At 41.9% G+C, this 13,734-nt stretch overlaps 1 protein-coding gene across 8 annotated transcripts in view; it reads right to left on the reverse strand.

Annotated features, from left to right (window-relative positions):
* Positions 1–1,111: 1,111 nt before the first annotated feature.
* The window catches only part of Hlf (HLF transcription factor, PAR bZIP family member), a 53,096-nt gene continuing 40,473 nt past the window's right edge, over positions 1,112–13,734 (reverse strand). For 5 of the 8 annotated variants that reach the window (XM_004859778.3, XM_087202568.1, XM_087202569.1 and 2 more), the window contains exons 3-4: positions 10,919–11,139; positions 1,112–5,463 (exon numbers count right to left, since the gene is read on the reverse strand). In XM_004859778.3, the coding sequence (XP_004859835.1) occupies positions 5,245–5,463; positions 10,919–11,139 (440 nt within the window). In that variant the 3' untranslated portion in view covers positions 1,112–5,244. The other 3 variants (XM_004859779.3, XM_004859777.3, XM_021239974.2) reach the window with 2 other exon arrangements.

Consider the following 13,734-nt stretch of genomic DNA (forward strand, 5'->3'; position numbering starts at 1 on the left):
GATTTCCATGCAGCCTGCACTGTGCATAGAAATCACCCTGCATAGAGTCATCTAATTGTGTGGGGGGGGCACACATACCTAGTGGTGCACAAAGCAGATCCAAAGGATATATGTGCACAGACAAATGTCAAGAGAATCAAACCTTCAACTTTCCTATGTTTTTTTTTTTTTCTTCTGAAAATTAACCTACCCAAGAAAGTGCTTGTTACTGAAGCATCATGCTGGTTCTTTTTTTTCCCTCTCTCCTCCCCTTTTTTTGTGCCGCCGTTGACTTGTACTAAGTAGTTAGGCTTGGGATGTTTGCATTTATACTCAACACGTAAAGATTTTAAGTTATTGTCTGAGCAATAAAACCCTTTACATAGTACTTGTATTAATTATTATAAGTAATGTAGAGATGACTTATACTCAGTATATAGGTGGACGTGTTTAGGTTATATGCAAATACACTATCGTTTTATATAAGGGACTTAGAATGAATCCCCCTCAGATGGTGAGCTATGGCTGTGCTTGGCCACATGTAAGAGTTAGCAAGGAGCGTTTATAAAATTCAGATGTCTGGGCCTCATCCCAGATCTGTTTCGGAAATACTGGATCTGTGCTCCTGTAACACGGCCCCAAGTGACTTCTTTTAGCCAATAAGAACACAGCTTGTGCAGTGGCTTTTGGGAAACATCCTCTAAATGATGCCCATTCTAGACTGGAGTTCACCTCTGCCACTTTTACCTGTATCCCTTTAGGTAAGCTTTTTTTGGGGGGGGGTACCACTCAAACTCAGGACCTTGCGCTTTCGAGGCAGGTGTGGAGCCACTGAGCTAAATCCCCACCCTAAGTAAGGTGCTTATCCTACCTAACTTCATTACATTTTCTGTAAATGGGGATAACTATTATATTGTCCCTACTTCACAGCATTCATTTGAGATTAAATCAAATACCTCATGTGTACAGTACGATGTCTGGCACATAAGTTACTCAAAACTTTAATTTGTTATTAATTACATAGAATTAGCATTTTATCATCTATGTAATTAATCTCTATAAATAGCCTCTTGGCTATGGTGGTGGGAACAGAATCTGATTGCCAGTCAACTGTTAATAAAAATACATGAAAGAAAGGAAAAAATTCAAAATTTATTAAACATTAAGAACAACAGACAAATAAAGACTTGAACTTAACAGTATAAATACCACCAATACTATGGTGTGTAATTAAACTAACCTCATGTATTCTTGTACCTGTTTAACAGATGCGATCTTCGTGGTGTTGCCAAAAGGATAACAGGTTATTGTTTGGTAAGGTGGTCAAAAATTAAGTATTTTATGTCTTCAAATTGTCATACACACATGCACACACACTCCCCTGTATATACTTCACCTCCTGAAAAATGCATTGAAGGAAGTTGCTAAATCCAATTCTTCAAGACCTAGGACAAAGTTTTGCTCATTTTTAAGTATTACTTTCAGCAAACGCCTAAAGAATAACTTCGCCTCATCAGTGAGGGGACCTAGGAGCCTTCAGCAGGAAGTGAACACACTGAGCAGAGAATGTTTACCACTCGGAGGCCAGAACACCCACTTCAGTCACCTGCAGGGACTGAGCCCATGTTGATTCCAGGGCTCCAGTGGCCACCCAGCCCAGCAGGCCAATGCTTTGGGAGCTCACTAATTAAGTACGACAAAGTGTGAGTTTTTATCAAAGGGCTATGAGGGGCAAATTAGATGAACTACTAGAAAAGCCAAAGACTAACTTGGCATTTTACAGAAAGTCTGTTGTTTCACCCTGGGGCAGAGGAGAGAGTGCCCCTTAACTTTCTCATTGACTATTCTGAAAACAGATGACAGACCTTTTGAATGTACATTTAGAACTACTGTGAGCTCCCACATAGAATCAGTGGTTAGAAGAAACCTCTGGGGAATCTTATACGGCTTCTACACACTCAGGGTCAGAAACCCATCCGTACTCTCTTCAAACAAACAGTCCCGCTTTGAGGGGTGACTCCACAGAGACCTGTGCTGTGTTCAGAGACCAAGCCTGGTCACAGTCTTGCTCGATGTGTTTCTAAATGATCCAAAGTGGCCACATTCTCTAGAGGAAGATGTGATCGCTTACAACCCTCCTACAGCCACCCATCCCCTCAAGATAGCACGAGCAGAAAGATTCATTTTTTTACCTTTGCAAATTTAATCAAAAGATGATGTGACCTTATCTAGAAGTCCTACGCTGCTCATTCCACACTGTCTAAATGATGTTGGCATGATCGGCTTGGATTCATTTTTAATGGCCAACTAATTAATCTCTGAAAGACACTTGGGAAGAAAGGGTGAAAAATGACAACAGGACTGTCCTCATAGGTGCATTTTGCAGGCACTCACTGACCCCGGGACCCAAGTCGCTACCAATCAGACTATGGCTTCCCACTCCAGTTTACAGAACTGCCTTATTCCCTAAGTGCCTTGGGCAGACAGGCAGCTAATCCTGGAGTGTGTGTGTGTGTGTGTGTTTACAATGACCTACATATAAGGCACCTGTACAGACTCCAAAGTGTTTACTTTTTTTAAGACGAGGTAGGTTTTTGAAACCTTTTCTGGTACACAAAATAAGAAGTTATATTATGATCTTTTTTATTTCTTCTGTGGAAAACATTTGCAATGTTTATTTGATGCAAACAACTTAATTCCACGAAAGATCAGTACACAAATATGCTTATTTTCAGCTACCATTTGATAACTCCATAAATTTGGATGGTCCACATTATAATTCTTCAATGTTTCTCCACTTAAAGATATAATTGGCCTTTGTTTAATGTACAATTTGTCTTTTCAAACTATTCTGCAATTAGCCCCTTCATCTATAAAGAGGCCAACTCTATGACTACTAATGGCACTTACTGAAAATCTCTTATTCAGTTCTACATACGATTTCCAAAGATTTTGTTTATTGTATTAGTTATGTACCTGAATAATGTATTTCAATTCCAATATTCCCTCATCTTGTGCCATTATCTGTATCTCACAACAAAATGAGCTGCTAATAGGAATATCTTACTGGTCACATTTCCCAAAACCATGACACAAGAAAGAAACATTGCTGATGGACTGGCAAGGAGACCACCAGATCATTAAAGAATTAAGATACTCTGGAGGCAGGAAACTAGAAAACTCCTATTGATGGAAGGGGATTTTAATCTAGCACAAAATGCTTCTTGGCAGTAACAACAGAATTTCTTGACATTACACAACTTTGTGAAACCAAAGAACATTCACCTTTAAAGTCAAAACATCCATCAAATTATAAACCATACAGGTAGCACCAACGTCAGCCTTAGACTGCGTCAGACGCAGCGGTCCATGGAAGAGAACAAAGTCCTTTGGGGCACTGACAGCCACGCTCCAGCCCAGAAACTCAGAATTTTGAAGTGAACATTTTGTGGCAGATGCTTTTCCTAAAAACATTGTATCATCCAATAAATATTTGACTAAAATCCATTTTGTGCTTTTGAGTGATGTTAACTGACTCCTTTCTGAGACCTAATAAGAAATAAGAAAGCGTCGGAGCAGGATTCGTCACAGCGAGCCTCAATACTGTCATAAAATTTTAATTTAAAGCAGAAAACATGCCGATGTGTCAGTAATAGCCTTAAAATATTAAAGACTCAAAACCCCCATGCGCTTCTTCTCTGTACAACATTGGTGAATATATATCTTTGCTATATAATTTTAAAACATGGAATAGTTTTTCCTTTTTCTCTTTTCTATATATAATATATGTCTTCCAAAATACATTGTCAGTATTTATATCTGAAAAATACTGTACAAAAAGAACTTCCTATAATTATTCTGTATAAACATTAAACAATTTAACAATCTCTCCTTTTGGCCTATAGTAAACATTTAAATTGATTGGATGCAGGACAGCTTGTGCAACCCACCCCTTCTGAGATACACCAGTGTCTTTTACATTCATTTTCCAGAAGTCCACTTTCTAAGAGCACACACTTTCCAAAGCAAAGAGAGAATAAGAAACATAAGCTCCAGAATCATTAATTTACGAGGCATTCATTCAAAAATAATACCGCAGGGAGAAAGGGTCTTACAAAACATCAAGTTATGAACTTAACTGACTTTCAAAAACAGCCAAGTGTAATTCACAAAAAAATATATATATATTACAAAAAATGACGAAACTGAATCTTAAGTAATTTTTGAATATTGAGAGGAATATGGAAAAAGCTAACTAGAAAAGTGGAAGTGGGGTGGGTGTGGGGGAGGGGAGACAACAAAACCAAACAGACCAAAGACTACTCCAAGACATGGTTTTTTGGCTCATGTACTGATAAATTAACTCCTCGGTCTTAGACCTCTCATTCCCCTCTGCTTCCCTGTCCTGGGGATATTCTGATCATGCTCAGATGGATTACTTTAATTTTTGTGTTTTAAAAGACAGTGAGATCCTTAGGTAGGGAAAATATCCTACGTCCACTAGTAATACTCAGGCAGCATGCTCTAGCGTACAATAGGATTATTGCTTTAGGTACAGACAGTGCAAAACACACTCTGTGTTCTATAATAGTACTCGTACTTATCTGGGGTTGGTGGAATTAAAAGGAAACTTAGTAAGTAGCAGTAAGTAAATATGGGATCCAATAAATCTAAACAGCACTTTAAATTTGAAGACAATTATCACCAAAATGGAAAAAAGGAGGAAAGCAACCTATAAATGAGCAGACCTGCAGTATAGTGCTAAATTATTCTGTGCACCTCATTAGCATGGTAACGTATGGGTTAAACAAAAACAAGACCTTGCACTCTCAAGACTGAGATCCACTCTTTTCCCAGGGCCCTTCCTAGTGATGCCCAGCAGCGCCCAGAAGAGCAGGCGAGCAGGAAAACAAAGGGCAGGGGTGGAGGAGGGCAGGAGTGGAAAACCCATGGGGGTCTCCAGAGTCTAGTAAAAACATGGCACCTTTCTTTCTGGGGATTAAAAGATGATGAGAGGGCTATCTCAAAATGGCAAGTGCAAAGGGACACGCACGCGCACACGTGCGCACACACACAGCTGACCACAGGAGCACAAGCATATGTGTACACACACACACACACGCACACACACGCACACTAAAGTGGGAGTCAGTTGCGTTTATGCCTCTGGTAAAGTGCGGATGTCAGCAAGGTTGGTCTGGGTGTGGTGCTATCAGACAGGAAACAAGCTGTCCACCTATCCCAATGCCAGTCCACAGTGCCAGCCTACAGAGGCCCATGCCTGGCCTCGTACTTGGCCAGTATGTTCTTGCATTTGCCCAGCTCCTTCCTCAAGTCAGCCACCTCCTGGCGGAGGGCTGAGTTCTCCTTCTCCAGGAATGAGGCCCTGATGGCGATCTGGTTCTCCTTCAGCCTCCGGGCATCTCGGGAGCGCTTGGCTGCCATGTTGTTCTTTCTGCGCCTCGCCCAGTACTTGTCATCCTGCTCATGAGTCACAGAAGGGTAAAGAAACAAGGTATTAGATTTCAGCAGTGCAGTTTCACCTGGGTACGGGCAGCCTTTAAGGCCACACTGAGATGCCTGCCCAGGTTCAGAACCCCTGTCTCCTTCCATTAGCTTCTGCCTGTCTGAGCAAATGGTCCATGAGCCATGGCTTCCTTCCTGGAGCAAGGACCGACCTGTCACAGCGGGCCCCTTGCTATGCCCAGCATGGCTTGTGCCCAATGAGGTGGAGATCAGAGCTGGAAGGAGAGCAAGCAGCTCACCTCATACCCAGAAGCACATTCCAACTTTCTTTACTAGCTTGGCTAAAAATTTTAGAACCTTCTTTTCTTCCATGGGTACTCATCTGCTTTTCTGGTGTAAGTTGGTACAATATTTTTGGAAGGCAACTTGGCAATATCTCTCAACCATTTTAATATGTACTCTATTGATCTAGTAACTACCCTGCTAGGATTTCAGCCTGTAGCTTCTTTGAGCCAATGCACAGTGCACAAGGTTTTTACTGTAGCATTGTTTGTAAAAGAAAAACATGGGAGAAAAGCTAATTATCTGTATGTATCTATCATTTGGATAGAGTCACACAAAGGGATACTCTACAGCTGTTAAAGATAATTACCCTACTGAACCATAAAGATGTGCATGATATATCACAATGTAAGTGGAAACAACGGCAATCTGTTGGTAAATATGTTTGGTTTCATCCCAGTTTGCTTAAAAACTTGTAATATATTCATAAAAAGAGATTCAGAAAGATTTGTACCAGTGACAGCAAACCTTTTAGAGCTTTCAGTGACAACAAACAGCTGTGGCATGTGTGCCATAAGTTCGCCACCACTGATTTATACCAAGCTATCAAAATCATGCCTCTGCAGGGGAGGCTCAGAAGAGAGACAAAGGAGAGAAGTAGGATCTTTCACCTCTTGTATCTGTCTGACCAGAAGAATATCACACAATGGAATGTACATGTTGATTGTTGAAAACAAAAATTTAAAAAACCCTCCAATCTGTCACTAATCAGTGTACTCATATCAGTGACTAGCATTTACATGATTTCCACTAATTTCTTGCTTAACTATTCTCTAGGTCTCAGTTGCCCTGGGTAAAGGTTAACTGTGGTCATTATGAAAGCAATCCTTCCTTTTCCCTCATTGTTGGCCCCACTACCACCAAAAGAAAGAAAACCTTCCTTACTAAGGAATGCACTTTCTTTTAGATCTGCCCATTTCACTGACGGTGTTACCTGATGAAGTCTGCAACTTCCTTTCCTCAACAACTTCCAACACCATATCCCTCCATCCTAGCAAAGCGAATCCCTATGCAGTTACATGCTACCCAGAAGATGTGTGTGAGGCCAGTCCTTACCTTCCCCAGCATCCCAAGGGGAGGTGTTGGCAGTGGAGGAGGTCATGTGGGGTGGGATCAAGGCTGCAGGAAAAATCTAACATGAGTGGTCTGCCCTGGACCCACTCATTTCCCTCAGTAGATATTTGCCCTGCATGAAGACAGACTGTGAGATGGAACGTGTGCGTAGGGACTTCCTGTGTGCTGGTCACAAGTTGGTAGTGTCATTTTGTTTGTAAAGCACCCCTGGCCTTTGTTTTGCTTCAAACTAATATGTAATAGGGTGAAAAATGATCTTCCTAGTAGTTGGCACCATGATTCTTCTCAGGGAGGAGGTTGTCCTTTGAAGAGTACCAGAATGAACAAGCCTGTACACGTATGCAAGGGCTGGTGGTGGAATTTGTTGTTTGCCTCCTGAAAGACAGTAGGGGAGCTGGAGGAATAGGAGAAGGACTGGGAGGAGCCAGGAGAGCCAATGACATCACAGGGCCAAGGGGCCCAAAGGCATACTCAGTACAGCGAAGCACCAATTCTGATGGAGGTTGTTTGTATCACTTGGATGTAAGCCCCATTCCATACCCTTCAGTGTCAGTAAATCCACCACACTAGTCAATGAGCCTAGGAGTTCGGTTTCCAAGAGGAATCCAAAGAGGAACTAACTCAGGATGTATTAGAAGCTGCATACAGGAGAACAGGAAGGCAGGTGCTGAGCGAGCACATGAGAACAAGCCCCTGTAAACTGTGTGGCAGGGAGGGATGGACAGAGGTACTGCTATAGGCCATGGGCTTGGTGGCCTGTGACCATACTGACCAGATCCTCAGGACCAGGACTCACCAGCTGACCTCAAGGTAACAACCAAATTCTGCATCTTGCCTAGAGTTCTTCTTACTTCCAAAGTGCTTTCATTTCCCAGCAGATGAGCTAGCAAAAGGGTGGAATGGAGACCAAAGGGAATATGGAACAGGGGTGGAACAAAGGACACAGAGGCAGGAAAGATGGAAGAGGCAGAGTCCTGCGTAGAAAAACCAGTTTGTCTCATTTTGTCATCACAGAATGGCTGGGCATAGAAATAGGGTTTTGAGTGGGGCTGGTAAATTTGGTGCTACATCTGTCTCCTTTTCCACCTCCCAGGTGCTAATGCCATCTGGCTACGCAGCTACTCTCATCCAACCAGAACCCACGCAGCCATACCCTATTCCAACAGGTCGACATTTCGGATTGCTGGCCAGACTAGAGCTTCCACGAGGCCAGGAAAAACGTTGGGTGTTGGCTCACCTTGGTATCTCTAGCCTGACATGGGGCTCGGCATACTCTAGCATTTGAAAAATATCTGTCCACTGAATGAATGGACTCTTAAAAGTATCAAGAAATTCAGGTAACAAAACTGATTTTTAGTTAGGAACCTGAGTGTGCTCTCCCTGATCCACCATTTTTGGTGGATGCGATTCTACTCAATTGGTTTGCTCATTGTCCAGTGCCTGGGGCCATAAACACCTCTCTCCCACCCACCCCAGATCAGTCCTCTCTACTGACATGTGACAGCTCTTCCTGTTTCCCACCAGGTCATGGTCTGTGACTTGAAGGTTCACCCACACCTGGGAAAAAACCCCAGGAGCACAGGAAAGTACCATATGAAAAGGTCAGACACAGCCATGACGGCAGTAATATGTGTAATTCCACCACAGATGGTTTTGAACCGCCTCTTTGTTGCTAACATTACCTGTCTTGCTCTTTGTTTGAGCATGTAAATTAGGATACTGTGAAAATCTGGTTGGAAGTTCTATCTACTACTCGGCAGCATTCTTTCAAACTAACCTCCAACCAAGACGAAATCCATCCTGAATGGGCTCCCTAGTTTGTTTAAGAGATGAGACTCTGAAATGCACACAGAATTGGATCACTAAAGACATAAGATCATGATAGGCACCCAACTGAAAGAAGGTACCTCTGATCCCTACACCTAATCCCATGTCACCCTGGTCTTAGCCTGTGGAGTCCAACCATCCATGACCCAAATAGATTGTATCTTCTGATGTCTTTGCCATACACTTTCCTTTCTTGATCCTCAGCGGCAGTTATTAAAGGCCCTGCTGTAGTCCTTGTCAGGGCTAACGTGCTGCAGTGAACTTTCCAAGGCAGAGTTCATCTGAGTTTCCCTTTCCTCTTTCTCAACTGCAAAGGGATAACACTGGACTAATGAATCTCTAAGGTTCTTGTCCTCCCTGAAATTTCCCTATTCTGCATCAATGAAGGTACTTTCAGATATGTGCATGACCGCAGTGATTTAGATCTGCCAGGTACTTCTATCTCTGGTGTTCTTTCTAGACATGAGAAGCAACAGAACCTGGTCTAAGTCAGTTCGGTGTCCCAAAGTCTCATTTTCCCTACCTTGGAGTCTCTCTACATGTGAACCATGTTTAAGTTTGAGAGTAGGGGTCAAACTTTAGAAAAGGCTAATTATGTCTTGTTCCAATGCCTTGAAAATGTATAATCATACTTCCATTGTCTTTATGCCTGGAAAGACATGTAAATACAAAAAGGTCTATGAAGTAGCTAATCAAAAATGGTTCTGTTGGTATTAGTGGATGTGGCATCATTTTGGAAAAAATTTTAATCCTGAAATATCATAAAATATGGCAGATTAATTTTGTTTTAAGCTATATTGGACTTCCTAAGGTAAATCTCTCTCCCTTTATAAATAATGTGTCCCCTTCAACATAGTACCGTTTCCAACCCAAAATTAACTCTCTGTTGAGATACTCAATTGATCACTAGTTATGAACGTAACATATAATGTGTCAGGGAATCCATCACTTCCCTCTCATTATCCCACCCTGGTCACCCGAGATTGCCCATGTGGCAGGAGGTTCCATTTCTGGTTGCTATTTCCTGATTGTTATTGTTATTCCCTGATTCTGGTTGTTATTCCTTCCAAAAGGAAGGTAATCCTTGGAGGACTATGAGATCCAGGTGCCTTTCTTAAATAATTTTCTTCTCTTTCTAACAGTGAAAGATTTTGGTTTGATATATGGGTTATATTTTATGGATTTCCTTGAAGATGGAAGTAAGACTGTTTCCTTCACAGGCTCACCATCCCTCTGACGTTTTATTGCTTTTCCTTATCTCTGTTTAGTAGCAAATAATGAAAGCATTATTTCAGAAGATGCCCAGAGAGGAAAGTAACATGCTAAAGAGTCACATACCAGTCAGGATCAGAAATCATGAGTACTTCACATGTTAATTTACAAGGAGTAATCAAAATTTATGGTGACTATTTAAATTTTAAAAATTTATTACAGGAAAAGGCACATTGCTATTAACCCTCCTCAAAATACCCTCCCCCAATTTGAACACACTTATCTTATAGTTCTTGCCACTTAGTTCTGGAAGTCCTCTTTTGTTTCTTTACAAAGCATGATCAAAAATTGGTGAATGCTGCTGCTGAGTGTCATCCAATGGAAGGCAGGCTTGTAAAAACATCACAGTATGTCCTCATCCACGTTATTTACAGATCTGATGCTGTGTGACTTCCAGCTTTTCCCCAAAGTCAAAATGACCATGAAAAGTAAACATTTTGAATCGATTCAGGACATCAAGGCAGCTACAACAGTGTAATTAAAGACACTCACACCAAAGGACTTCCAGACCTGCTTCAGAAATTGGCAAGAACAATGGAATGAGTGTGTTTGAAGCAAGGGAGAATCTTTTTTTTTTTATGCTATTTTGGGAGATTTTCTTATAAACAGAACCCTAAAAAATCTTTCTTTTTATTTTTTTAAATTTTTTTTATTAAATTCTTTTATTGGTACATTGTAGGTATACAACACAATTACATTTCTCATTGGGAATTGTACCTTTACATAACGCATCTTGGTTCTTATTTTTTTCCCATTCCTAGCCCTCACAAGGAAGAATCTTTAGAGGGAGGTTAATGGCAATGTGCTTTTTTTTTTTTTACTGTAATGAATTCTCTAAAAATTTAAATATCTACTGTATTTTTTGATCACTGTACATAATCTTCCTGGGGTCACCTTTAATTTTCCTCTTAATCCCATTGTCCATGTGCCCAAAGCCTGATTACCAGTTCCAATTTACCTTCAGATCATCGGGAATGAAGACTTTTCGAGCTTTCTTAATCATAGGCTGTGGCTTCAGTTCTTCCTCGGAGAACTTTCGTTTGCGAGGGTCAAACATTTCCTGGCCTGGGATGCTGGAGAGGGCAAGGTCTGCTGGATCTGGCTCATAACCCACCGGGACCTGGATGGTGTCAGGATCAATGGGACTTGGTGTATTGCGGTTTGCTGGCAACAGCTGACCTGGAACAGCGTAAGAGTTTAATTCAGGCACACTCTAGGCAGATGCACTAGACAGCCTCTTTCTTAATGGCGCTGCAAGATAAGTGGCAAAAGTCTTTAATTTATATATAACCCCATCACTATTTGTTTTATTCTCCTTCACCAAGTTCCTGAGAACACAGAGGCTGAATATGACTTTCCTTGTCTCATAGTAGGCAAAACAGTGACCCATGTACACATGTTCACAAATTGAGGGGGGAAAAGCTGTTTAAAAATATGAATTCATTCTTTCCTATCACACACTCAAGAAGCACCAGCTGTGTGTCAGGGGTGATGCAAGATGCAATGCACAGAACCACTTGGTTTTGATCTTTAAGGTATTTCCCAAGACAGTTGTGAAGATAGACCAATTATTAGTTAGGATAAAATGCAGGCACCCGGATGGATGTCAGTCTCTTAGAGAAGCATACTTAGAGGTGATGCTTGCTATAGCTGCATCTTGACACAGATACATTACCAAAGAAGATATTCCAGCCACTAAGACAAGAAGAGGTGTGCATTTTTGAGGAACCACAAATAGTCTTCAGTAGCTGGAATGCTGAATCATAAGACAAGATGGCGTAGGGAGGAGTGAAAGTGCAGATGTGGCCCCCAACAAGGGAGCAGTGAGGCCCTAAATTACACTGGTGGATTCTGAGCGGTAGAGTAACAAAGAGCTGAAGTTTGGAAAAAAAGATTCAAGCAATGCAATGAATGAACTGAAATGGGCTTGGCTGGAGACAGATCAGATGCGGGTTGTTGTGATAAACCACGCACACATGAAGAGCGGCAGTGGAGACGGTGAGGAGGGGAGAAGTTCAAAAAATTCACAGACTGGAAAAGGACAAAATGGAGACACCTGTACTTCCCCTGCAGGGTTCAAAGGGCTAAACCACAGAAATGCACAAACACCTATAGAACAATGAGTTTACTGTGTTTCTGAATACATCCTATTGGTGAAAGTAAACTTAACAGACCGAAATGTTTATGCTGGGAACTCTGACTCTTCATTTCTAGTTTTGTCTGAAGTTTACAATTACTCCTTTCACACCCGGAGAATAAATGAGAGGATACAGCTTGGCTGTGTCTGTTCCATCTCTTGTTTGTCCTCACTGCCAGCGGCAGGTCAATGTGGGAAGTGTCCTTTAGGTTTCATTAACACCTACCCTCCCTGGGTTGAAGCATGAAGCCATTGGCTTGGATTCTAGCAAAACTGTGAAACTCTGCTCATCTGTTTTCTGGAAAGGCTTGGCGGGAAGCTTGCAGAATGAATGATCTAGGTGACCTTTTAGGTCCCCACTCTGCTTTGAGGTCTCTTGGCATCTTGTTTGCCAAAGAGGAAGAGATGTTTGCCTGAGGCGCTGGGAGAGCATGGAGGTTTCTCATTAGCCAAGCTCCAGCTTCTAGAGACTGCTGAGCTCTGTACTGGGCAGTGTCAGGCTGGATTTGATCTTGTGCCTCTTGACATTGCCTCAGAAAACAAACCACATCTCAGTTGTGCACTAATTTTATTTCCCTTTTGAAAACTCTCCTTATATTTATTTTATTTTTTTGGTACCGGGGATCGAACTCCAGTCCTTACACTTGCGCAGCAGGTGGCGAAACCACTGAGCTAAATCCCCAGTCCTCTCCTTATATTTAATAACAAAACTACCCAAATAGCCTATCAGTACAAACCCCAACACCACCCTACAGGCACGAGCACCCTTCTCCCACCGTCTCAAAGCATTTCAAATCCAACTGCCCTAAGTTACTTCAAGTTCCCCTTTAACACTTGAGGATTTTGTTTATTATGCTGTATTAAATGTTCTTAAGCATGCGCACGCACGCACACACACACACACACACGTTGTATCACACCACAGAGTCTTTCATATTTCATCAATTTTTCTCCCATCCAAGCCCTTGCCATGGTGCCTACTTCAATGCCCCGCTTCTACAAAGAGCAGTCCTCATTTTGGGGTGGCTTTGTAAGATACTGGTCTCTGGCGTTCATTTGCGGTCATTCTAACAATAACATTTTCCAGGTAGGCAGAGCCTCTCTCTGCATCCTTTCCCTCTAGCCCTTTCCTCCAAAGGAAGTAGGTCAGCTCTACCTGCAGAATGGAGAAAAGCTCCCTGGACCACAGCCCAGGTAAATGGCTTCCCCCGTGTCAAACAGCAAATGGCTATGTAGTGAAAAACCCAGCCAGGCCCCTTTTCCCCTTAGAGCCTTTCCTGTCATCTTATTTATCCATATTTCCCATTAAATTAACTCTGCTGGACTCATTTTTTTCTCCTTTATTCCAAAATGTCACCAGTGCCATTAGGTCATGAGGAGAGGGACCTTTCTTTTTCATTTTAGGGATTTAAAAAAGTTTAATAGAAAAGTTGTCAACTGAAGAGTGCCTCATTACATTAACTTTTAAAATTATAAAAAATGCAAATTTCAGCAAATGCAGCAATGTGTCAAGTCAGCAAGAGTCCGACTTCTTGCTACTTCTTCATCTCCAATCAGCCCTTCCCACTTTTCCTCCCAGAGATGAGCCCCCTCAAAGGTTCGGTGAGAGCCTCTCATGCCTAGGACTTTACACATAA

Source organism: Heterocephalus glaber, unplaced genomic scaffold (genome assembly GCF_053883595.1).
Source record: "Heterocephalus glaber isolate CG9 unplaced genomic scaffold, H.glaber_assembly_v1.0 deba00001773, whole genome shotgun sequence".
NCBI classification, from domain to species: domain Eukaryota; kingdom Metazoa; phylum Chordata; class Mammalia; order Rodentia; family Bathyergidae; genus Heterocephalus; species Heterocephalus glaber.